The 24,177-nt window shown below is 37.7% G+C and overlaps 1 protein-coding gene and 1 non-coding gene across 3 annotated transcripts in view; one reads left to right on the top strand and one right to left on the bottom strand.

Annotated features, from left to right (window-relative positions):
- The first annotated feature begins 253 nt into the window (after positions 1 to 253).
- Positions 254 to 360, top strand: LOC126961982 (U6 spliceosomal RNA). Its single transcript, XR_007728547.1, has one exon. It is a non-coding gene; the product is annotated as a U6 spliceosomal RNA (small nuclear RNA).
- A 13,648-nt stretch (positions 361 to 14,008) lies between these two features.
- The window catches only part of SLC25A32 (solute carrier family 25 member 32), a 100,029-nt gene continuing 89,860 nt past the window's right edge, over positions 14,009 to 24,177 (bottom strand). For both annotated transcript variants that reach the window (XM_050800710.1, XM_050800709.1), the window contains exons 2-7: positions 22,550 to 22,700; positions 19,815 to 19,900; positions 18,216 to 18,376; positions 16,986 to 17,099; positions 16,561 to 16,706; positions 14,009 to 15,578 (exon numbers count right to left, since the gene is read on the bottom strand). In XM_050800710.1, coding sequence (XP_050656667.1) covers positions 15,443 to 15,578; positions 16,561 to 16,706; positions 16,986 to 17,099; positions 18,216 to 18,371 — 552 coding nt within the window. In that variant the 5' untranslated portion in view covers positions 18,372 to 18,376; positions 19,815 to 19,900; positions 22,550 to 22,700 and the 3' untranslated portion in view covers positions 14,009 to 15,442. The remainder of the gene's footprint in view (positions 15,579 to 16,560; positions 16,707 to 16,985; positions 17,100 to 18,215; positions 18,377 to 19,814; positions 19,901 to 22,549; positions 22,701 to 24,177) is intronic.

Genomic DNA, 24,177 nt, shown 5'->3' with positions numbered 1-24,177 from the left:
GAGTTTGCTTCAGAATAATCTAGAAATGGGAAGTAGAAGGAGATATTATTTCTAGATGAAATAATATTGCAGATAGGGAAATGTTAACCAAGATGGGTAAAAATTTTGACAAGTGGGGAAAGTTGTTAAGAATAGTTTTGGTAGAGGCAAGAACATTAGTGAAAACACTGGGGTATTAATAAAACAGAAATTATGTGTTTAGGTGGGTTGAGCTTAAGTAATGTGTGTAGAAACAGTAAGAGACAAAGGTGGTGTGCTCATTTCGGCAGCACATATACTAAAATTGGAATGATACATAGAAGATTAGCATGGCCCCTGTGCAAGGATGACATGCTAATTCATGAAGCGTTCCATATTTTTGCTGGTACCATTCCTTCTGAAACTATTCCAAACAATAGACAAAGAGGGAAACTTCCCTAACTCATTGCATGAGGCCAGCATCATCCTGATACCAAAACCTGGCAGAAACATAACAAAAAAAGAAAATTTCAGGCCAATATCTCTGATGAACATCAATGCAAAAATCCTCAATAAAATACTGGCAAACCAAATCCAGCAGCACATTAAAAAGCTTATCCACTACGATCAGGTTGGCTTCATCCCTATATGCAAATCAATAAATGTAATCCATCACATAAACAAAACCAATGATAAAAACCACGATTATCTCAATAGATGCCGAAAAGGCCTTCAACAAAATTCAACACCCCTTCATGCTAAAAACTCTCAGTAATTTGGGTAATGATGGAATGTATCTCAAAATAAGAGCTATTTTTGACAAACCCACAGCTAATATCATATTGAATGGGCAAAAACGGGAAGCATTCCCTTTGAAAACTGGCACAAGACAAGGATGCCCTCTCTCACCACTCCTATTCAACATGGCATTGGAAGTTCTGGTCAGGGCAATCAGGCAACAGAAAGAAATAAAGGGTATTCAAATAGGAAGAGAGGAAGTCAAATTGTCTCTGCACATGACATGATTGTATATTTAGAAAACTCCATCGTCTCAGCCAAAAGTTCCCTTAGGCTGATAAGCAACTTCAGTAAAGTCTCAGGATACAAAATCAATGTGCAAAAATCACAAGCATTCCTATACACCAATAACTAACAAACAGAAAGCCAAATCAGGAGTGAACTCCCATTCACAACTGCTACTAAGAGAATAAAATATATAGGAATACAACTTACAAGGGATGTGAAGGACCTCTTCAAGGAGAACTACAAATCACTGCTCCAGGAAATGAGAGGACACAAACCAGTGGAAAATCATTCCATGCTTATGGATAGGAAGAATCAACATCGTGAAAATGGCCACAGTGCCCAAAGTAATTTATAGATTCAATGAGATCCACATTAAGCTACCACTGACTTTCTTCATAGAATTGGAAAAAACTACTTTAAACTTCATATGGAACCAAAAAAGAGCCCGCCTAGCCAAGACAATCCTAGGCAAGAAGAACAAAGCTGGAGGCATCATGCTACCTGACTTCAAACTAAAACACAAGGCTATAGTAACCAAAACAGCATGGTACTGGTACCAAAACAGATATACAGACCAATGGAACAGAACAGAGGCCTCAGAAATACCACCACACATCTCCAACCATCTTATTTTTGACAAACCTGACACAAACAAGCAAATGGGGAAAGGATTACCTATTTAATCATTGGTGTTGGGAAAACTGGCTAGCTATACGCAGAAAACTGAAACTGGACCCCTTCCTTACACCTTATACAAAAATCAACTCAAGATGGATCAAAGACTTAAACAGAGACTTAGGACCATAAAAATCCTAGAAGAAAACCTGGGCAATACCATTCAGGACATAGGCATAGGCAAAGACTTCATGTCTAAAACACCAAAAGCAATGGCAACAAAAACCAAAATTGGCAAGTGGGATCTAATTAAACTAAAGAGCTTCTTCACAGCAAAAGGAACTATCATCAGAGTGAACAGGCAACCAACAGAATGGGAGAAAATTTTTGCAATCTATCCCTCTGACCAAAGGGCGAATGTCCAGAATCTACAAAGAACTTAAACAAATTTACAAAAAAAAAAAAAAAAAAAAAAAAAAAAAAAACCCTATCAAAAAGTGGGCAAAGGATATGAACAGACGCTTCTCAGAAAAAGATATTTATGCAGCCAACAGACATATGAAAAAATGCTCATCATCACTGGTCATTAGAGAAACGCAAATCAAAATCACAATGAGATACCAACTCACCCCGGTTAGAATGGCGATCATTAAAAAGTCAGGAAACAGGCTGGGCACAGTGACTCATGCCTGTAATCTCAGCACTTTGGGAGGCCGAGGCAGGGGGATCATGAGGTCAGGAGATCGAGACCATCCTGGCCAACATGGTGAAACCCCATCTCTACTAAAATACAAAAAATTAGCCAGGTGTTCTGGTGCGTGCCTGTGGTCCCAGTCACTTTGGAGGCTGAGGCAGGGGAATCACTTGAACCTGGGAGGAGGAGGTTGCAGTGAGCTGAGATCACGCCACTGCACTCCAGCCTGGTGGCAGAGGGAGACACTGTCTCAAAAAAAAAAAAAGGAAACAACAGATGTTGGAAAGGATGTGGAGAAATAGGAACGCTTTTACACTGTTAATGGGAGTGTAAATTAGTTCAACCATTGTGGAAGACAGTGTGGTGATTCATCAAGGATCTAGAACTAGAAATACCATTTGACTCAGCTATATTACTGGGTATATACCCAAAGGATTATAAATCATGCTGCTATAAAGACACATGAACACATATGTTTATTGTGGCACTATTCACAATAGCAAATACTTGGAACCATCCCAAATGCCCATCAATGATAGATTGGATAAAGAAAATGTGGCACATATACACCATGGAATACTATGCAGCCATAAAAAAGGAGTCCATGTCCTTTGCAGGGAGATGGATGAAGCTGGAAACCATCATTCTAAGCAAACTATCACAAGAACAGAAAACCAAGCACTGCATGTTCTCAGTCATAAGTGGGAGTTGAACAATGAAAACACATGGACATAGGGAAACATCACACAGCAGGGCCTGTCGGTAGGTAGGGGAGCTAGGGGAGGAATAATATTAGGAGAAATACCTAATATAGGTGGCAGATTGATGGGTGCAGCAAACCACCATGGCATGTGTATAACTATGTAACAAACCTGCATGTTCTGCACATGTACCCCAGAACTTGAAGTGTAATTATATATATATTTTTCTTCTATATATATTTATAATATATATTATATATATTTATACTATAAAGATATAAATATATATATTTTATATATTTTTATATATAAAAGAATAAATGTACATAAAAATAAATGTATAAATAAATATACATTTATATATTTATTTATATTTATATATTATATATATTTATATATATATAAAAGAAAAATAAATGTACATCAGGGCAAAAAAAAAAAAGAGTCAAAGCTGGTAAAGGAGGCTGAGAAAATACTGTGGAGGCCATGAATGCCAGAGTTATCTGTAGAGCTGTGGAGAGCTATTGACAGTTTGGTGTAGAAGAACATTATATAAGAAAAACTCATTCCAACAGCTGAGTTAAAAAACAAAAGTTAGAGGTACGAAGAGTAGAGGAAGGCCAGCTTAAGAGGCTGTTAAGACAACAAAAAGAAAAAGTACTTAGTCAAAAGATTTGCAAAAGAAATGAATAGGCATTTCCCCAAAGAAGATATATGAAGAGCCCACAGACACATGAAAACATGCTTAACATCATTAGTCATTAGGATAGTGCAAGTTAAAACTATATTGAGATACCACTTTACATCGACCAGGATAGTTATAATTAAAAAATGGAAAATAAGTGTTGGCAATGATATGGAGAAAATGAAGTTCTGATACATTGCTAGTGGGAATACAAAATGGTATAGCCATTGTACCCAGAAGAACTGAAAACAGTGGTACAAACATAATCTTGAACATGAATGGTCATAGCAGCGCTCTTCACGATAGCCAAAACGTCAACACAATCCAAATGTCCATCAACTGAAAAAAAATTGATAGCCAAAATGTGGTGTATGAATACAATGTAATATTATTCAGTCATAAAAAGGAATTAAGTGTCAATACATTCTTATAACATGGATGAACCTCAAAAATATTACGCAGACAGACACAGAAGGCAACATGTGGTATGATTCTATTTATATGAAATGCCCAGAAAAGGCAAATCCATAGAGACAGAAAGCAGATTAGTGATTGCTAGGGGTTAGAGGAGGGAATAATGGAGAATGATTGCTTAATAGGTATATGGTTTCCTTTTGGAATAATATAAATATTCTGAAACTACAGAGTGATGATGGTTGTATAACACTGTAAATACACTAAATTCCAATGAATGGTGCACTTTAAAGTGGCTAAAATGGCAAATTTATGTTAGATATATTATCTACAATAAAAAAAGTTTACTGGAATGGTATGGGCTTTAGTGATGACCATAGGAATAAAAGAGAGAATAGATTTGAGAAACGTCAAAAGTTGCCACTCTAAAGAACACAACTCTGCCTGCTGGGTTCAAGGGATTTTCCTACCCCAGCCTTTCCAGTAGCTGGGATTACCAGTGTGAGCCACCACACCTGGCTAATTTTTGTATTTTTAGTAGAGACCTGGTTTCACCATGTTGGCCAGGCTTGTCTCAAACTCCTGACCTCAGGTGATCCATCTGCCTTGGCCTCCCAAAGTTATTTCTTGTGTAATAACCTAAAAGCACAGGCAACCACAGCAAAAATGGACAAGTGGTATCACATCAAGTTAAAAAGCTTCTGCAGAGCAAAGGATACAATCGACAAACTGAAGAGACAACCCACAGAATGGGAGAAAATATTTGCAAATTATCCATCTGACAAGGGGTTAACAACCAGAACATATAAGAAGCTCAAACAACTTTATATAAAAAAATCTAATAATTCAATTTAAAAATGGGCAAAAGATTTGAATAGACATTTCTTGAAAGAAGACATACAAATGGTTAACAGGCATATGAAAATGTGCTCAATATTACTAATCATCAGAGAAATGCAAATCAAAACTACAATGTGATATCACCTCACCCCAGTTAAAATGGCTTTTATCCAAAAGACAGGCAATTAATGAATGCTGGTGAGGATGTAGAGAAAAGGGAACCGTCATACACTGTTGGTGGAAATGTAAATTATTAGAGTCACTATGGAGAATGGTTTGGCGGTTTCTGAAAAAAACTAAGAACTATCATATGATCCAGCAATCCCACTGCCAGACATATAACCAAAAGAAAGGAAATCGGTATATTGAAGAGATATCTGCACTCCCATATTTATTGCAGCATAATTCATAACAGCAAAGATTTGGAATCAACCTACCTGTCCAACAACAGACAAATAGATAAAGAAAATGTGGTACTTATACACAAAGGATCCTGTCATGTGCAACACATCGATAGAACTGGAGCACATTACGTTAAGTGAAATAAGCCAAGCACAGAGAGACAAACTTCACATGTTGTCACTCATTTGTAGCAGCTGAAAATTAAACAATTGAACTCATGGAGATAGGCAGTAGAATGTTAGCTACCAGAGGCTGGGATGGGTAGTGGGGAGTCGGGGGAGAGTGGGGATAGTTAATGGGCACAAAAAATAGAAAGAATGAATAAAATCTAGTATTTGATAGCACAACAGGGTTGCTACAATTAAGAATAATTTATAGTACATTTAAAAATAACTAAAAGAGTATAATTGGAATGTTCGTGACGCAAAGAAACGATACATGCTTGAGGTGACGGATGCCCCATTTACCCTAATGCGATTATTACATGGTGTATGCCGCCTGAATCAAAATGTCTCATGTACCCCATAAATATATATCTACTATGTACCCATAAAAATTAACATTTCAGAAAAGTGGTTCCTTGAGATGGAATCTACTCCTGGTGAAGATGCTGTCAGTATTGTGAAATGACAACAAAGGATTTGGTATATTACATAAACTTACTTGATAAAGCAGCAGCAGGGATGGAAAAAATCAACTACAATTTCAAACAAAGTTCTACTGTGAGTAAAATGCTATCAAACACCACCACAAGCTACAGAGAAATCTTCCATTAAAGCAAGAGTCAATCAATGTGGTAAACTCCATTATCTTATTTTAAGAAATTGCCACAGCCACCCCAACCTCAGCAACCACCAACCTGATCAATCAGCAGCCATCATGAGGCAAGATCCTCCACCAGCAAAAAGATTACAACTCACTGAAGGCTGAGATGATTGTCAGAATTTTTTTAGCAATAAAGTATTTTAAAATTAAGCTATGTACAAGGTATTTCTAGACATAATGCTATTATACACTTAATAGGCTACAGTATAATATCAACATAATTTTTATATACACTGGGAAATCAAAAAATTCACATGACTCATTGTGATATTCACTTGGTTGCAGTGGTCTGGAACTGAACTATAAAAATATCTCAGAGATCTCAAAGGTATGCCTATATACTTATAAATCTCTTAATAAATGAGAGGAAATTTATTAGGGGAACTGGCTCACCCAATTACGGAGGCTGAGAAGTCTCACAACAAGCCATTTGCAAACTGGAGAACCAGGGAGGCCCATGGTGTAATTTTCAGTTTGAGGCCGAACCCTGGGAGCTCGGGGCAGGAGGTGTGCTGGTGTAAGTCCAAGTCCGAAAGCTGGAGAATCTGGAGTTCTGATGTCCAAGGGCAGTCAAAGAAAGGTATCCCTTCTCCAGAATAAAGATCACATTCACCTTTCCTCCCTGCCTTTTTGTTTGAATGTGGCCCTCAGCTGATTGGACTGCACCCACCCTCACTAAGGGCAGATCTTCCTTCCTCAGTCCACTGATTTAAATGCCGATCTCTTCTGGAAACACACTCATAGATATAGCTAGAAATAATGCCTTAACAGCTAGCTGAGTAACCCCTAGCCTAGTCATGTTGACATCTAAAATAAACTATCACAGACTTATCTCATTATTACACCTAATAACCGGCTTACAGACTTTTTGCTTCGTGTCCCGGCAACTCTTGAGTTTGCTGGTTTGGAAAGCTTAGTACCCACCAGGGGAACAAAATAGTGGTTCCACTGAGTTGTAGGATGAGACAGGTTATCAGTTTCCTATTGGCTGCATAACAAATTGCTACAAATTTAGTAACTTGAAACAACACAAATTTATTTATCTCATGGTTTCTGTGGGTCAAGGGTCTGGATACAGGTTAGCTGAATCCTCTGCTCAGTGTTACCAGGCTGAAATTAAAGCATTGGCTAGGGCTGTGATCTCATCTGAGACTTAGGATCCTATTCCTAGCTCATGTGGTTGCTAGCACAATCCAGTTCCTTGCAGTTGTGATTAAAGTTCTCGTTTTTTTTACTGTTAGCTGAGGACTGCTCTCAGCTCCTAGAGGTCATCCTCAGGTCCCTATGGTCCCTACTTTCACAACAGGCTGTTTTTCTTCTAGACCAGCAGGATAACTCTTCTGCTTTTAAACAAGTTGCCTGATTAGATCATACCTACACAGGATAATCTCCCTTTGGATTACAGTCAACTGATTAGGAACCCTTTGCCATATAGCATAATCATGGAGGTGCTATCCAATTATGTTTATAGGTCTCAACCATCCTCAAGGGGAGATTACACAGGGTGTGTACAAGAGAGGAAAAGTTATGGCATTCATTTTAGAATTCTGCTTATCAGACTGCCACCTGGTCATTTTGCACTTCATATAACACTTAACCAACGGATGAAAAAGAGGGGGTTAATTTATTGGCTGCAGTGATTGATCTCAATTTCCAAGGTAAATTGGTTTGCTTCTGCAAATGGAAGCAAGGAGGACTTTCTGGAACCCAGGAGATGTTCTAAGATGCCTCTTAATACTTCCATGTCCAACTGTAAAGGTTAAATGGAAAATCACAAGAATCAGAAAAGGGCAGGATGATTGAGGATTCAGACCTTTCAAAAAGGAAGGCTTGAAGCCCTCTACTAGGCAAAGAACCCACAGCAGCTGATTCTGACTGTGGGAAAGGGAAATATAGAGGTAGTTGGAGGTGGAAGCTATAGATATCAACCATAACTTTGTGACCAATCATAGAAGCAAGAACTGTAGCTCTGCATATATTCTCTTTGTTTGTATGCATGTGTTTATTTTTATTTTCTACTTTCCCATTCTCCCTATTTTTTATTATACAGGTTGCTGAAGGTCAACTTTACAATTCAGTCTTAACAGAAAATTAGGTAGGATGATGACTGAATTGAGGAGTAATTAATATATGCAGCAATGAATCCAATGACTGTTGAGACTTTGCGTCTTATTCTGGGGAACAGTAAGAGCTTCACTTATCAGAAGGATACTATCTTGCTAGGCCAAAATATAGTTAGTTGCTCTGTTGTTGTGCAGGAGTTCAAATATGTGTAGAAAGGTGCGTATGGAAGCTGAGCAGTCCAAAGGGCCCCCTTGTCAATTTGTCACTTCTCAGCTCCAAATTCATCCTTCAGTATTTACTCTGTGACAACAGATTGAACAATAAGCATTTCTCCTTTACAATGAGAATAAGTAGAGGACATTGGAGGGGCACTGCAGGAGGAAAGGAATTTCTCATCCTAGTGTCAGCGTGCTCATTTTTTTTTTCTTTTTTGCTCCCACTGCAAGGTCAGTGGTATATGCATCTGGTGGTGTTTTGCTCCGGTTGCACACAGAATATACAGTCTACCTTGCAGTCCCAGCCTAGGAAGCTTGGTGACCACCTTGCTGCAGCCCTCTTGAGATGCACCCCACATGCTCCTGGCCAGGTACCTGTAGCAGTGCCCTGACTCTCTCTGTATACCCACCCATCAATCTCAGCTTTCCTTTCTCCTAAAGGTTGGCTTCTGAGGTCCTTCCAATGTGTATAAGTTCTGCCCCAGTTTCACACCTGCAGAAATGTCCTAACTCTTTCTGCAATCTGCTCACTAGCCTTGGCTTGCCCGTGTCCCAGAGAACCATTTCCTGTTTATCAGACAATTCTAAACCACCTCTGGCCCGAGGCACTCCAGCAAACTTCCACATCATCCAGTGGTCTGCAGCCACAACTTCTCCTATAAAGTCTGAACACCAGAGGGGGATTCTCTTCCAACTTTGTCCTTCTTTGGCTACTCAGCCTCAGCCCTAGAATAGTTTAGATTTTCTAAACATATTTATATTGTTCTACCACAGCATAATAATTCTTTAAACTTAGCATATTTAAATTACGGTGTGTTCTGTCTCCTGGTTGAACCTAGACTGACAGATGTAATCGATTTGATTGTTAAGTTTGGGATAGGGAAGTGAGCATGAGTGGCACTTTCTTTCCCTCCTCTCTCTTTGGAAATAAGCTGCTTACAGAGAAAATGCATTCTGCCCCACTTCTCCTTGCTGTAACTTTCACAAGAGCAGGCCATAAATAGTCTTAGTTCAGTGTTGTCTGCGGTTTAGATGGCTATATGATTCTGGGGCTTGGTATAAGGAAACCTACTTTTACATCTATATAAGCCTCATTCTCTAATTTTAGCTTTATCATTAATAAAGGCAATATCCCATGCTCCCTCTACCTCTTGTCTATGTCTGGATTGGCTTGGAACTTAGATGGGAAAGAGATTAATGTGAATCACTTAACAAAAACAGCTTGCTGCTTTTCCTTTTGACATGTTCAATGTGAACAGGTTTTATAATTTCCTAGCCTTTACAGTGGTACAAGTCCAATATCATAATATTGAAATTTAATACTAAACACAATTCTGGAATATTAGATCTCAGAAAATTCACCAGGGAGAACTTACAAATCATTCAACTTTTGTACAGTTGGATCTTCCACCATAAGCATATTTTATTTTTCTAAGTCTATCAATCTTCTACCTTTATGCTTTTTATGAGTTGAATAATCTCTTTAACTTATATAAATATCAAATGATGTTTTCCTGTAAAACTGAACACATTTTAAAGAAACTACGTGATCACACAATGGTCCCAAAGTGCTCAATTTTCATAAAGTTGACTTCAATTTCCACAAAAACAAGAGTCCACCTAGAACAAAACAGCTGATGAGGAAGTGACATACAGAATTCAGGGTATCACAGATTCTGTGCCATCGGGAAGTTTTCAGTTGCAGCAAGTGATAGAAAAACCAAACCGAGACTAGCTTTAAAAATACAGGAAGTCGGCCAGGCACGGTGACCCACACCTGTAATCCTAGCACTTTGGGAGGCCGAGGTGGGCGGATCACTTGAGGTCAGGAGTTCGAGACCAGCCTGGCCAACATGGTGAAACCCTGTTTTTATTAAAAATATAATAACTAGCAAGGTGTGCTGGCACACGCCTATAGTCCCAGCTACTTGGGAGGCTGAGACAGGAGAATCGCTTGAACCTGGGAGGCTGAGGTTGCAGTGAGCCAACATCACACCACTGCACTCCTACCTGGGTGACAGAGCGATACTCCATCTCAAAAACAAACAAACAAAAAAACCCAGGAAATCTACTGGGTCACCCACTGAAAACTCCAGAAGTACATGCTGCTAGGTGTAAGGGTTGATGCAGAATCCCATGTAACACAACAAAGTACCTAGTTCATTTCTTTCAATTTCTTATTGTTACTTCCTTGGTGCTGACTCCATTTTGGACAAACTCACTCTGTTTAAGCTATGATTCTAAATTGGCTTTGAGAAGCTCTAAAAATTAGCTCTAAGTTCTTTCACCTTGAGTATAGTGACATAAATTCTCTTTGCTGTTTCATGAATGAGGAGGTTCCTCTGTCACCCCTAATGAGGATTCATGAAACAGCAAAGAGAGAATTTATGTCAATATAATCAGGGTGAAAATGACTTTAAGAGTCACTCTGATCAGACCAGCTTAAGTAACTATGCCAATTCCAAACCACTCATTATGGATAGAGATGGCACATTCAGATTTGCTCTGTTTATTAGGGCCTACCTCTGGTGCAGGTGAGGTTGATCCCATCTAAATCACAAAACTGAGAATGGAGGGAGGGGGTGGGTTTCAAAAAGAAATTCAGGGGCCAGGTGAGGTAGCTCATGTCTGTAGTCCCAGCTATGAGGTGGGAAGATCCCTTGAATCCAGGAGTTTGAGCCTGCAGTGAGCTATGATCATGTGATCATGTGATCATGTCACTGCACTCCAAACTGGGTGACAGAGCGAGACCCTGTCTAAAAAAAAAAAAAAAAAAAAAAAAAAAATAGAACTTCAGACTACTACTCCAAGAAGGAAGAGGAGACATGGATGCTGTGCAGCCAATCAACAGGATTCATTACAGGTACTTCCAGAGTTTTTCTCCTATTTAGTCCTTTAGAATGAAATGTAAGACTTTAACCCCAAACTTCACATAATTTCTGCACGTTACCTAACACATCTTTGGAAAACAAGCATAAAGGTAACTAAATCATCTCACAGGATTTTGTTTGTATAAGCTATTTTACAATAGCCAAAGAGACCTTGTTTTAAAAATGGTAAAAATACATACTTTATCTGGAGGATTTTATATTGTGTCCACATTCAAAAGAAAATAGTAACTCTGATGACTCATAAACTCCAATATACTTTTTAGTTGATCCCCTTTTTTAGTGTGTTTAGAAGACATGACTTTCTAAATATTGTCACACTACAAAAGCACGTATTGAAATGTAATAGCCTTCTTTTCACAAGGCATGGTACCCATCATTGTCTTTGATTACATTCTCTGGTGCATAGCTCCAGCAAGTTGGTTTTTTTTTTTTTGAGACAGAGTCTCGCTCTGTCACCAGACTGGTGTACGGTGGCGTGATCTCAGCTCACTGCAACCTCTGACTCCCTGGTTCAAGCTATTCTCCTGCCTCAACCTCCAGAGCAGCTGGGATTACAAGCATGCACCACCACGCCCAGCTGATTTTTGTATTTTTAGTAGAGACGGGGTTTCACCATGTTGGCCAGGATGGTCTCGATCTCCTGATCTTGTGATCTGCCCGCCTCAGCCTCCCAAAGTGCTGGGATTATAGGCGTGAGCCACTGCACCCGTCCCCTTATCCTGTATCTTTATCTTCAAGGGTTTTCCCTTTGCCAACCTCTCCTACCTACACTCCTTCATAGAATTGCAGTACATTTACAAGCTAAAGTTCTTTACCTTCATCTGCCAAAATCCAGGAGAGTCCATAGTGAAATGAATACTTACAGTCACCCCACCCCCTAAGTTGCTTGCAATGTGTCATCAGCCTCTATAATTTGAATCTGCTTTATCAGTGGCATCAATCTTCATCCTACTGAACTATCTATTGGTTGACTAACACTTTGTGTTTTGAATTTGTTCCTCTTATCTGACCAGTCTTCCTCTGTCACCCCTAAGCAGTAGCCATGTCTCTCTGTTCTTTAATTACTCTCACTTCTCTTTTACCCAATAAAGCCTACACAGGTTGTCAGGCTCCGCGTTCTCATGTCCTGGTCCCAATCTTCCAGCTTTCTCCTCCTTTTCCTTTTATTATCACGTTAATTGACAACTCACTGTTCAAGGCAAGTCACCTGTGCTTTCCTTTTTCCATGGTTCCCTCTGGAATTTTCATTCAATGCCCAGCTTAAATGTTTCCCCCTCCATGAACCCTGCTCTAGTTCCCCCAAGCTATAATTCACCACTTCAGACTCCATCAACCAGGTCCAAGCTGCCACCTGCTCATGACTCGACATTTGTAAAAGCTTCCTAACTAGTATTCCTGTTTTGCCTTTCTCCTGTTTCCTCTATACAGTCACCAGAATGATCTCTCAATCGAAACTCTTTACCATGGCCTATAAAGCCTGGTCTCTGCTAACATTTATTGGCCCAGGCACACTAAGAGCTTTTTAAAAATTCATTAATTTAATCCTCTCAATAATCCTACAGCTATGTACTTTTAATATCCTCATTTGCAGCAGATGCTGTTAGTGACTTACCCAGACCCCTTTTACGGGACTGTTGCACCCATACCCTAGCTGCTGTAGGTGTTGGCTGGTAAGAGCTGACACCTCCGCCCTTACTTGGAGGATTGCCCTTGGCTGAGGAGAGGTACCTAGTCACTCCTCCATCCCTTCTCCCCATAGCCAGTGGTCTGTGACAGCCTGATGTGGGAACCTAATGGCTCAGCCCCTTCATCTCTGGGCAGGACATCTGCTGTGGCCCAATTTATTTGGCAGAGTGCCCTATAAGGTCAGGCTGAGGCTACACTACTCCTGAAACTCTTCTTCCCTGGCCTTATCCTGTTTGCTTTACTCCATTACAGATTTCTCCTGAAAGTGCTCCCTCAGTCACTTGCCCAAGAATCCCCATCTCTGGCATTGTTACAGAGAAACTGATCTAAGACACCATATTACAGATCAGGAAACCTAAGACAAAGAGGGCTGAAGTGACCTGCCTAAGGTCAAACAGAAAATGGGAAAGCTGAATTTTGAGGCCAGAGGGCCTGGCTGTCCAACCTGAGCTCTTTCCCACCATACTGCAATGGCCACTTCTCCAACCTCCTCTCTCTCCTCACCCATCCCCTCTAACTAAGTTAATTCCTGCCTCAGGCCCTTTTTACTTCCTATCCTCTCTGCCTAAAATGTGTTTCCTCTCACTGTGGCTTGCTTCCTCACTTCTTTCAAAATGTTCCAAATATTACCTCAGAGACCTTTCCTGACCCCAACCATAATACCTAAGATAGCAACACTATTCCGCAAATTCTGCTGTAGTTTTATTTACAGCTTTAAATACCTGAAATTATATTACGCATATATTTCCTTTTCTGTCCCTTACACAAGATGAAAATTGCCTGAGGGCAGGAATATTGTCTGGCTTATTTGCTATATCCTCAGTGCTTGGCGACATACCTGGCAAAGAGCAGGAACTGAAGCGACTATTTGTTGTTGAATGACTAAAATTGAGTTCTCTTCTCTCAGAACTCTTACCAGGCTTTGTAAGATATTCCTTACATGTTCTTAATCTATAGCTGTAATTATTTAATGCATTTATCACACAAGCTTGTATGCTCTCAGAGGACAAGAATTATGTTTTATTCATTTGGGAGTACATAGGTTTTTAAATAATGGTGCTGTCTTAAACACCAAATATCAACTGCAGTTCATTTTTTCCATATGGGGACTAATATCAAGATTTCATATGAATTATAGTATAATCCAGAAGTATGAAAAAATACATCACATTTAACTGATAAAGCATTCATCTGCATGTTACAAGATATTACAGTAAATACAACTAAGTACTTATCATTTTCTCTTTACTTTAAAAACAATGCCACTTCCAAAATTTAAAAAAATAGACCTATTTTTAAAGAACTACTTAAAGATGGCTTTGAAAACAATACTGTTTTATTTACAACAAATAGATGGTAGTGCAACAGCACTCGTGGATGTTTATGATAAATAAAAATACTAGTATTCTGGCATCCTTTGGGAACAGGCCCTTTTATATTTATAGACGTCTATAATAACTCATAAAAGTAAAAATCAATAAAGGCTATTAATTTGTGTTTCAACCTGAATTTGAGAAACCAATGAAAATCATTCATTTGGGATCTAGATCCATATATCTGAAAACTAAAGTATAAAGTTTCTCATTTCCATTCACTTTGTCGATAAACACATGCCAAACATTTCAGCATCTGTAAAAGGTGATTTAGCATTTGTAATAAGTGATTTATAACTATATATGCTAAATAAAGGTTGACACAGCTGGATCCTAGAAGCTCAGACTTTATAAATTTACAATAAAGTATTTATGCCAAAAAACAAGAAATTCATCTAGGATTTTAAACTATGGAAGTCTCTGGGGAAAAAAAATAGCAATGGAATGACAATAGATGTCAGATATTTCTCTGAGAAGTATATAGTTTCTCCATTTTCGCTAGGTAGTGCATCCCAATTGAATTAAAACTAAAGCATATTTACAGTGGATTTTTTCTCACTAAAATTTCCCAATTCTAAAATGGTCTGGATTTGGTCAACACCTTATTCAGTAAATCCTTAATTCACCTTGAGACATACAAAGACATTCTTTTAAGGAGCCATTTTCTTGGTATTGCACGAAGGTTAACTTTAAAGCAATCCAGGCAATTAAGTTCACAAAAAGAAGTACATTCATCTAATCCATTTAGCAAATGTTGCGAATCAGGTTCTACCAATAAAACGCAGAAATCTGTGAAACTCTATACTTCGTGTCAGTTTTAGCACTGTGTTGATGGCAGCCATTTCAGGCAGAGGTACCCAAGTTCCATATATATGGGGAAGGCAAAAAGCAGAAATACATTGCGGAAGACTTAGCAGTTCTCTGGCTTCTGATAACTATAGACCAATTTCGAATATGAGCCACGTTTCTATGCAGAATTCTTCTTTTATGCCTTAAACACAAAAGAGCTTGTTGCTGCCTTGGGCAGATATACTGGAATTGTCCTCTTTTAGCTTACTTTCTCTTTTCTCTAAGGTCAAGTAAAAAATGTGAGACGTTTTCATATACCACAAAGGTAATACAGCAGGCTGGAGTCACTCTAATCAAATTAGGAGCAATTCCCTTGTAAAATCCACCGATGCCTTCTTTCCTTTAGAGGGAAAAACAGATAATGCTTAATTTTCTGTAGTGCTAGCTTGAAAACATGAAAGTTTTAACTGGCACAAGGCATGGAGCAAGCAGCAGTCAAACCTCACTCTGATTTAAGTTCATGTTTTCAATGTCCTAAAGTAATGTAGTTTATATGGGATTTATAGGGATTTATATTCCTTTTATGGATGGACTGAGGAAGAGAGGGTCGGAACATCTCAAAACTGAACTAAAAAGTCCTTTCAATTAGCTATCTTTCAAATGTTTTTAAACGTATGAACAGGCAGGAGCTTTAATTGAGCTAATGTAGGCATTAAAAAACCTCATAGCTTGGATAAATGCTAGCCAACAGCACATATAAAGCATATATAAATATAAAATACAGCACATATAAAGATAAAACTTTATTCCCTTAATGCCAATAATATGGCCTAGAAATTTGTCATTTAGGTGTTCATTAAATATTTCTTGAATTGAATTAAATTTAAACATCCTAAATGTTCTGCTCTGTTCTTTTAGAATTAAAGGGAAATATGGTGATGTCTGCCTATAATAATTTAATCTCATACTGAAGAACAAATCATCTCTTTCCTATATGGAAACAAGTACTTGCAAAAGTTATGGTGCCAGTAGCAGGTGTGGAGCCTTCTTGAATGTATTAAGCTAGCTTATGACTTCTTATATTCAACACCATTCAGATATTTTATAACACCTAAATTTTATTTTCCAAAACATTTTCACACATTTAATTTGATTCTTATAACAACCTATTAGCCTAGAAAGTCTTATTTTACAAATGAAGAAATTAAGCCTCAGAGAGATTAAGGCCATGGTCACATATGTAATAATTGGGAAAGCAGGGACCACCATCATGTGTTCACCACAGCAAACTGGCCTTTGCTATAAAACTAGTATCAACAGCATGGTCTAAGATATGCAAGGTACCTTATCAAAACAATTTTTGATATAGCACATGCTCTCACCTCCATGTCTTTGTGATTACATCTATTACACCACTGTAAAACATGTGTTGATCCTGAAGACGAGCTCTTACGACTTGATATGGGTATGTTGCTGCGACAGCAAATATTTTGGATAGTGCTGCAACAGATATATATTCTACTGTGCTCTAAAATGGCAACACAAAACAGTTTTTTCTTTAGACAGTATTTCTTTTAAAATACAGAAGTAAAAATTATATAGAAAAAACATTTTAATGGATCTTTAAGGGATTCTATTTTTGACATTTGTGTGGCATCAGCCTATAAATATTTAACTATAAATCAGTGGCAGAGCCAAGCCAGTACTTATTATCACAGCACTACCACCAAGGTAAGCATGACAAAAATTTCTACCTATTAAATACCCATAAAAGGAAATTATATCATTTTTACAAGAATCATCTTACCAACTGGGCTTCTGGTAATCTATTGATATGCTGGTTGTACTTCAACTTCAGCAATTCATACGCCATAAACTGAAGGGCACCGTGTGATGTTCCAAACAGCCCAGGAACAAATCCCTATAAGGGAATGATTTTTAAAAAGCAAAACAACGTATGTTTGAAGAACAATATATTTAAGTAAAATACTTTCTCTTCTCTCTCATTACAGCACTTTAAGCAAATTCATTTAATTTTGCACAAGTCACATTTTTAAAATATTGGGTTAAAAACTTGTAGTAATATAAAGAAACGGGTAGTATTCTCTTCTACTTTATTTTTAAAGGTTTGGATGTTCATATGTTAGTTTTTCTTTAAACAGTATACATATAAAGAAGACCCACACTCTCAAGATTTGAGGTGTGAGTGGGAAATTAAATTCTGGAAAGTTAAGAAACTAAAGGTAATAATGGTAAATCAATGAACTGTGCATAGGTATTCTGAAAGAATAAAGCAGAAAGTGATGAAAAGACATAAAATTGAGTAATATATTTACAAAATTCTTGCCCACAGGTCAGTAAAATCCTATAAGCCTTAAAATGATTTTAAAAGCTATTACTCAATTCTTAAAAAACAAACTGAAATTCAACATGTCTAATTTTGATTTTAAACTATGTATGCTTAAAAATTTCTTTATGGGGTAAGCAATAGATGGGAATAGAAGGTAGAAAAGGGGAAAATAAAAAGGAGTTACAAAATCAGAAAACAGATTTGACACTAGGAAGAAATTTTTAAAATATTACAACAGGCAAAAGGTTGGGTTTGATTTGTGTCGTTATTTTTTAATTTATGTAAGATTTGAGATGAATTAAAAAACTCAATAAAATAAGATCCTGTTAGGACTGCTACTGTCTTCTCCAGACTACATTATCCCAGGTTCCCAAGAGACCACAGCTTCCAAGGAATGGAGTAAGGAATGAGTGACCTGGTTGTGTAACTTATCAATTAGATATTTGACAAAGTTTTAGACAGATCTCATGCCCACCAATGTCATGATGATACATCCTATGTTAATGGGGACAAACAGCTTAAAGTACAATTTCAGTATTATTAACTATATTTCGGTTTTCATTAAATTGTTTCTTGCTTAAGTTTGGCTTCTTTTTAGGACTTACTATAGGTCATTCAGAACTAAGACAACAGAGCCAATGGAAATTGCCATTTTCAGTTATTTAAAATATATTGATAATTTGTTACCTTATATAATCCACGCACACCTTCATACTTATATATTTTCACAAGTGTATCAAACATTCCTTTATACTGTCGGTGTGGGGAGTTAATAACAGCATCATACTGTAACATAAGGCGAGTTTTTGTTACCCATAATGGGTTTGTAATGCAGAGGGTCATGGCTCCTAAAATGAGATTTCAATAAGATTATTCAGCATACAGATACTTTCGCACTTATGACAACCCAAATTAAAACCAGTACCTTTATGTAAAAAAAAAAAAAAAAAAAAAAAAAAAAAAAAAGATAATGCACAGGACCATATCGGAAATTGTGAAATGTAGTCTCTGAGGCACAGTCTTAGGGTCAAAGGGTAGACGTCATTTTTGGTAGTCATAAAAAGTTCCTCATGCAGTTAGTGAGAGGTAAATTAAAAGGGAAATGGAAATGTGAAATGCTTTCCCTTTGAAGCGTAAGGATAGCAAAAATGTCTTGACTCCTAAACAACGTGGCCTGGTGCAGAGAACAGATGGTAGGCAGATACAGACCTCAGGTGTAGCACATGGTATAATCCGAGAGGGGTTTAAGATAGGCAAAAAGGACCAGGAATCTGGCACCCCAATAATCTGTGCATGTGACACATATATCTACCCCAGCTTTATCACAATCTTTCTCAAATCCAAAGTAACTATGCCTAAAAAATTAAATAATTATGTAATACAGTAAGTCACATTTTACATCCTTTATAGAGTGACAATTTTTAAAAAAATTCATCTGGTTAAGTTTTTCATTTGCCAGGTTTCCTAAGTAGTCCTTTATTCAACAAATATTTGGTCCTGTTATGACTCAGGTTTTTGCTAGTGGCTATCTATTCAAAAATGACTAAGTTAGTTTCTGACTAATCAAACATTAAGAAATCAAGGTATTAAAGTAGGAGTTATAAAGACTTATGGCTCTTACTGTTTTTTTCTTCTGGATAGTATACATAAGTGAGGCGATTAAACAAGGCTACTAAATTGTATAATTTGAAAACTAAAATTATACTTTAAAGAAACACTATACCAAATCATTTTAAACCATTAGGGATTCATAACTTTTCTAAACTTTACCACTCTGTTATAAGTAAAATTCTTGAAATCTGCACAGAGTAATCATAAGAATTTCTTCTAAGAAATTCCATGTAACAGCTGGGCGTGGTGGCTCACGCCTATAATCCCAACACTTTGGGAGGCCGGAGCGGGCGTATCACAAGGTCAAGAGATCAAGACCATTCTGGCCAACATGGTGAAACCCCATCTCTACTAAAAATACAAAAAATTAGCTGGGCTTGGTGGCGTGTGCCTGTAGTCCCAGCTACTCGGGAGGCTGAGGCAGAAGAATCGCTTGAAACTGGAAGGCAGAGGTTGCGGTGAGCCAAGATAACGCCACTGCACTCTGGCGTGGGCAACAAGAGCAAAACTCCGTCTCAAAAAAAAAAACAAACGAAAAAAGAAATTCCATATAACTGATTTAACACGGTTAGATGGGCATATTTAAACTCAGGTGTTCAAAGAAAAAAAATCAAAAACAGAAACTGAAAATTAAGTTTGGAAGGTGACATTTTTATATTTCACACATTGCCTTACCAGCTTCAGCAGCTGAGACAAGGTATTCTGTTGCCTCTAACCGTTCAGCTCTTCCTTCTGTCTTATATGACTTGATGGCATTGTAACTAAAAGAATTAAATGCAAGCAGTTTAATTTGAACAAGTGTCACAAAGTCCATTTTAAAGTGTTATGTAACTCAACAGCATTACCCCTAAAGCAAAAGTCAATGCATAATGCAACCACAAAATGAGACCTTTTTCAAGAATGAATTTGCTGGAAGTGGTTTGCTGCAAGATTATACCACCCCTCCCTCTCAAATGAATATGGCTAGCAATACAAACGTAAAATATTTTAATCAGACACTCATCAATTAATCTCAAAAGACAGGAAAACTGGGAGGAGGTGAGAGTACAGTAGTGGTACACAGACTGGTCATAAAAGACAAAAGGGACCAAAGAAGGAGTACCTAACAAATATATACTGAGCACCTGTGTTCAGGTACTATCATCAGCTTTCTAATAGACAATAAAAAGATAAACATGTGATGAATTTTTCTTAACAAATTAATAAGGACTATTAAGTGGCACAAAAAATCATAATAAAAGACAACACAGACAATAGAAGAAATTCAGGAATTATGACTGAGATAACAGAAAGCTTTGTGTAGGAGGTAGTATTGAGACAGGCACAGTTTCAACAGGGAAAAAGATGAGCATGGTGAAAAGTAATAAGGGTGGGTGGGAAGACAGGGAAAACTAGCCACACTTGAGTGGTAGACTGAGATTTGCATTTTATTTGGTAGAATATACCCATTAAATGTTTCAGAGTAAGGGAGTCAAATCGGCCTATTTCCTTTAATACCAATTTCTACTCTTCACTTCGATGACGATCTCAAGTGAACACATTCTTTTTTGCTTTTTGTTTCAGAGACAGAGTCTCATTCTATTACCCAGGCTGGAGTGCAGTGACACAATCATAGCTCACTGTAACCGTGAATTCCTAGGCTCAAGCAGTCCTCCTGCCTCAGCCTCCCAATGAGCTAAGACTACAGGCATGCAGCATCATGATGCCAGACTAATTCTTTTTTAAATTTTTTGAAGAGATGGGGGTCTCACTATGTTGCCCAAGCAGGTCTTAAACTCCCAGACTCATGTGATCCTCTCACCTTGGCCTCCTAAAGTGCTAGGATTACAGGTGTGAGCCACTGCACCTGGCCCAAGAAATTCTCATTGTGAAAATTTTATATGGCTTGTCCTTAGAAACTGTCTTGGAGAATCTATACAACTCGAATTCATAAAGTATGTGTGTGTGTGTGTATATATATACATATATATATGTCAAGGAGTGTGTGTGTGTATAGTTTCACACACACACACCACTCTAAAGAGAAGAAAAAGAGAAAAAATATTTAAACAATTTTAAGGCTGAATTTTATTTTGCTTTCACTTAAAAGTTACTTTAAGATTGGTTTGGATACTGCCATAAACATATGGGAGATCAAGCAAAATACATGACACAAAGAAGACAAAGGCAAATACACTAGATAGATATTGATGTTTTCCTAACAATGAAACCTATTGAAGCAAAGAAAAGCTTCCTTATTCACGGTTTCAGTTTCACGGATCAGAGGCATGCTCAGAGCAGCGCATGTTCCTGCAATACAGTGTGATGATGCTTTGTGACAACGCTCTTGTTCACTAAATAAGCTGAATGTGCCTGCCACAGGAACTTTCCATGGCTTCTTCAGGAGGCAGGTGACAGTAGTTATTTTAAACGGTGATGACATCTGACTGGTGAAGGAGTAAGGAAAGGAATGAGCTGGGAAGATGATAAGGCAGGTCAAACAAGAAGAAACAATTTGCCTCAAACCCTTTCAGCCATGCACTGGCTTTTGCTTTCTGTTCCCAACAGGGATTTCCTATGGTACGTATTCATATGAGGACCCCAAGGTCTATCCTCTCCTGCTTTTCCACCTTCATCATAAACAAATGTATTTTTGTAAGCCATCTCAAATATTTTGGGAATCTGGCTGAGGATAAACAAGTAATTAATGTTGCTTCAGTATTTATAAATTTTCTGTTTGGGGCACTCTGCAACTAATCTCTGATAAATGGAGAAAATAACATAGTTATTTAAACAATCTTTCTTTATCAAAACTGAATACCAAAGAGGGCTGAAATCTACAGGATTCATTTTGGACAACAGCTGCAGGCTCTTCCAGTCTCTACAACACTTTCCAAAACCACTAATAAATAATAAACCGACTGATTCAACTTTTCCTAATCTAGTGATACTTTGACTCTATTAGAAATGCTCAAGAGTATATACTGATATGGCCAAAACACCTAATAAAACACCAAAGGGGCCCTACAATTTCATTGCGAATTATCTGGAGTTGGCTGTTTTTCAAATGGCTTTAACTAAAATAAAAAGCTCTCTTAATGTGTATTTAGCTTACAAAAGTAATCAGATAAACATTTCATCTTCCTGAATTCACCCCACAGAAATGGCTTCTGTAAGAGTATTACTCCACCTGTCTTAGCATTTTTCCTATTAAGAACTTTCTTCCAGACCAAATGGCTTATTAGCCATTATCAGAGGCATCTGATAATCAAACTAATCAAACTAATAAGCCACTTTGTTCTTTCTGATCCTTCCAATTCAGAGAAATTGATTAAATGACTCATCTTATTTCATCATGTGACATGTAAAAATCACTAAAAACAAAAATTCCTTTTTTATTTAATATTGTAAAATCTCCCAAATCTACTCACAAGAAAAAGTAGAGTCCCCAGGATAAACCTGCACCCCACACATTTGGGGTTACTCCTTGATAAAGTCCCCGTAGGCCATCAAGTTTCCAAATAGTAGTCAAGCAATGTAAAATTCCATTATATTTCGGTCTCAGTTCCAATCCATCGCTCACTGCATTAAGGGATATACAAAGTCAGGTAAGAACAAAGTTCTAGCTCTGTATCACATATAAACACAGATACTGCACAATCAGTTATATAAGGAGATAAACTTAGAAGAAAAACTTTTTTTAGGTAGGAAAATTATTTTCCAGGCTTATATATTTATTACATATATTTATATAAATACATACATACATATATATTTTTTGCGACAGAGTCCCACTCTATTGCCCAGGCTGGAGTGCAGTGGCACGATCTTGGCTCACTGCAACCTCCACTTCCCAGGTTCAAGCAATCCTCCTGCCTCAGCTCCCCTAGTAGCTGGGATTACAGGTACGCACAACCATGCCCAGCTAATTTTTGTATTTTTTTTTTTTTTTTGGTAGAGACGGGGTTTCACCATGTTGGCCAGCCTGGTCTCAAACCCCAGACCTCAGGTGATCCACCCGCCTCGGTCTTCCAAAGTGCTGGGATTACAGGCGTGAGCCACCATGCCCAGCCCAGGCTTTAATATTTTAAAACTACTACATTCATGAATTTATTCAAGTGTTTATTGGGGGCATACCAAGCATTCAAATAATATTTTAGGAAATATTAGATTAGTTCTTAAATAATCCGAAAGTCTCTTAGGTAACTAGGTGTAGACACCTAGGTTTTGTTTTTGCTCCAAGGTTAAGGATTTGAATGTTAAAAAATATTACTCAAAAAATAAACTAGCTAGGAGCCTCAATTATATCGAGTGCTAGCAAGACCTGAGGAGCGGCAGGAAAGAAAATGCAGAGGATGGGGTAAACTTTTTTTCCTGGAAATTCTTTTTATTCTCCCCACCAACATACGTCAAAATCCAAGTAGAAAGTAGAAAAGTATTTCACTTGAACACATCCAAAATTGAACTAGTTTTCCCCATCCCTTCCGAAGCTGCTCTTAACTCAAGTGTTCCATATAGCTCAACAAACGTTATCATCATCTACATAGACGCCCACGCCAGATACCTGGGGACTATCCATGAACCCTCCTCCCTCCCATCCCTTTTTATCAAATAATGAGTCTTTTTAATTCTATATCACAAATTTCTCTTGCACCTGTCTATGTCTCAGTTCACACTGCCATCATCCTACTTTGAGATGCCATCCGTTTTCAACTAGCATCATCAGCATTTAAAGTAGTCTTCTTGCCAATTTTGTAAAAAATATAACCTAGATTATAAATCTGGCACTTTTTCATTTCGCCTCTCTGTAGGAAACAGAAAGCACATTCAAAATAGGGTAACTCTAGGGCATAAGGGATAGTTAAAAGGACTATTTACAAAGGTATGCGCAGGTTGTAGAAAACCACAAGGAATAATACAGTATCAATTATTTCTTTACTGTTTTGAAAAATCACTTAATTATATGAGTATTAAGTATCTCAGTAATCGGCAACGGCACTCTACATCATACAAACCATTCTACATTATACTATAGTATATCCAAACTTGTAATTTTACT

This window comes from Macaca thibetana, chromosome 8, assembly GCF_024542745.1.
Source record: "Macaca thibetana thibetana isolate TM-01 chromosome 8, ASM2454274v1, whole genome shotgun sequence".
In the NCBI taxonomy this organism is placed as follows: domain Eukaryota; kingdom Metazoa; phylum Chordata; class Mammalia; order Primates; family Cercopithecidae; genus Macaca; species Macaca thibetana.
Note: the sequence above shows the minus strand (reverse complement) of the source record. Positions and strands in the feature narration are given on the sequence as shown.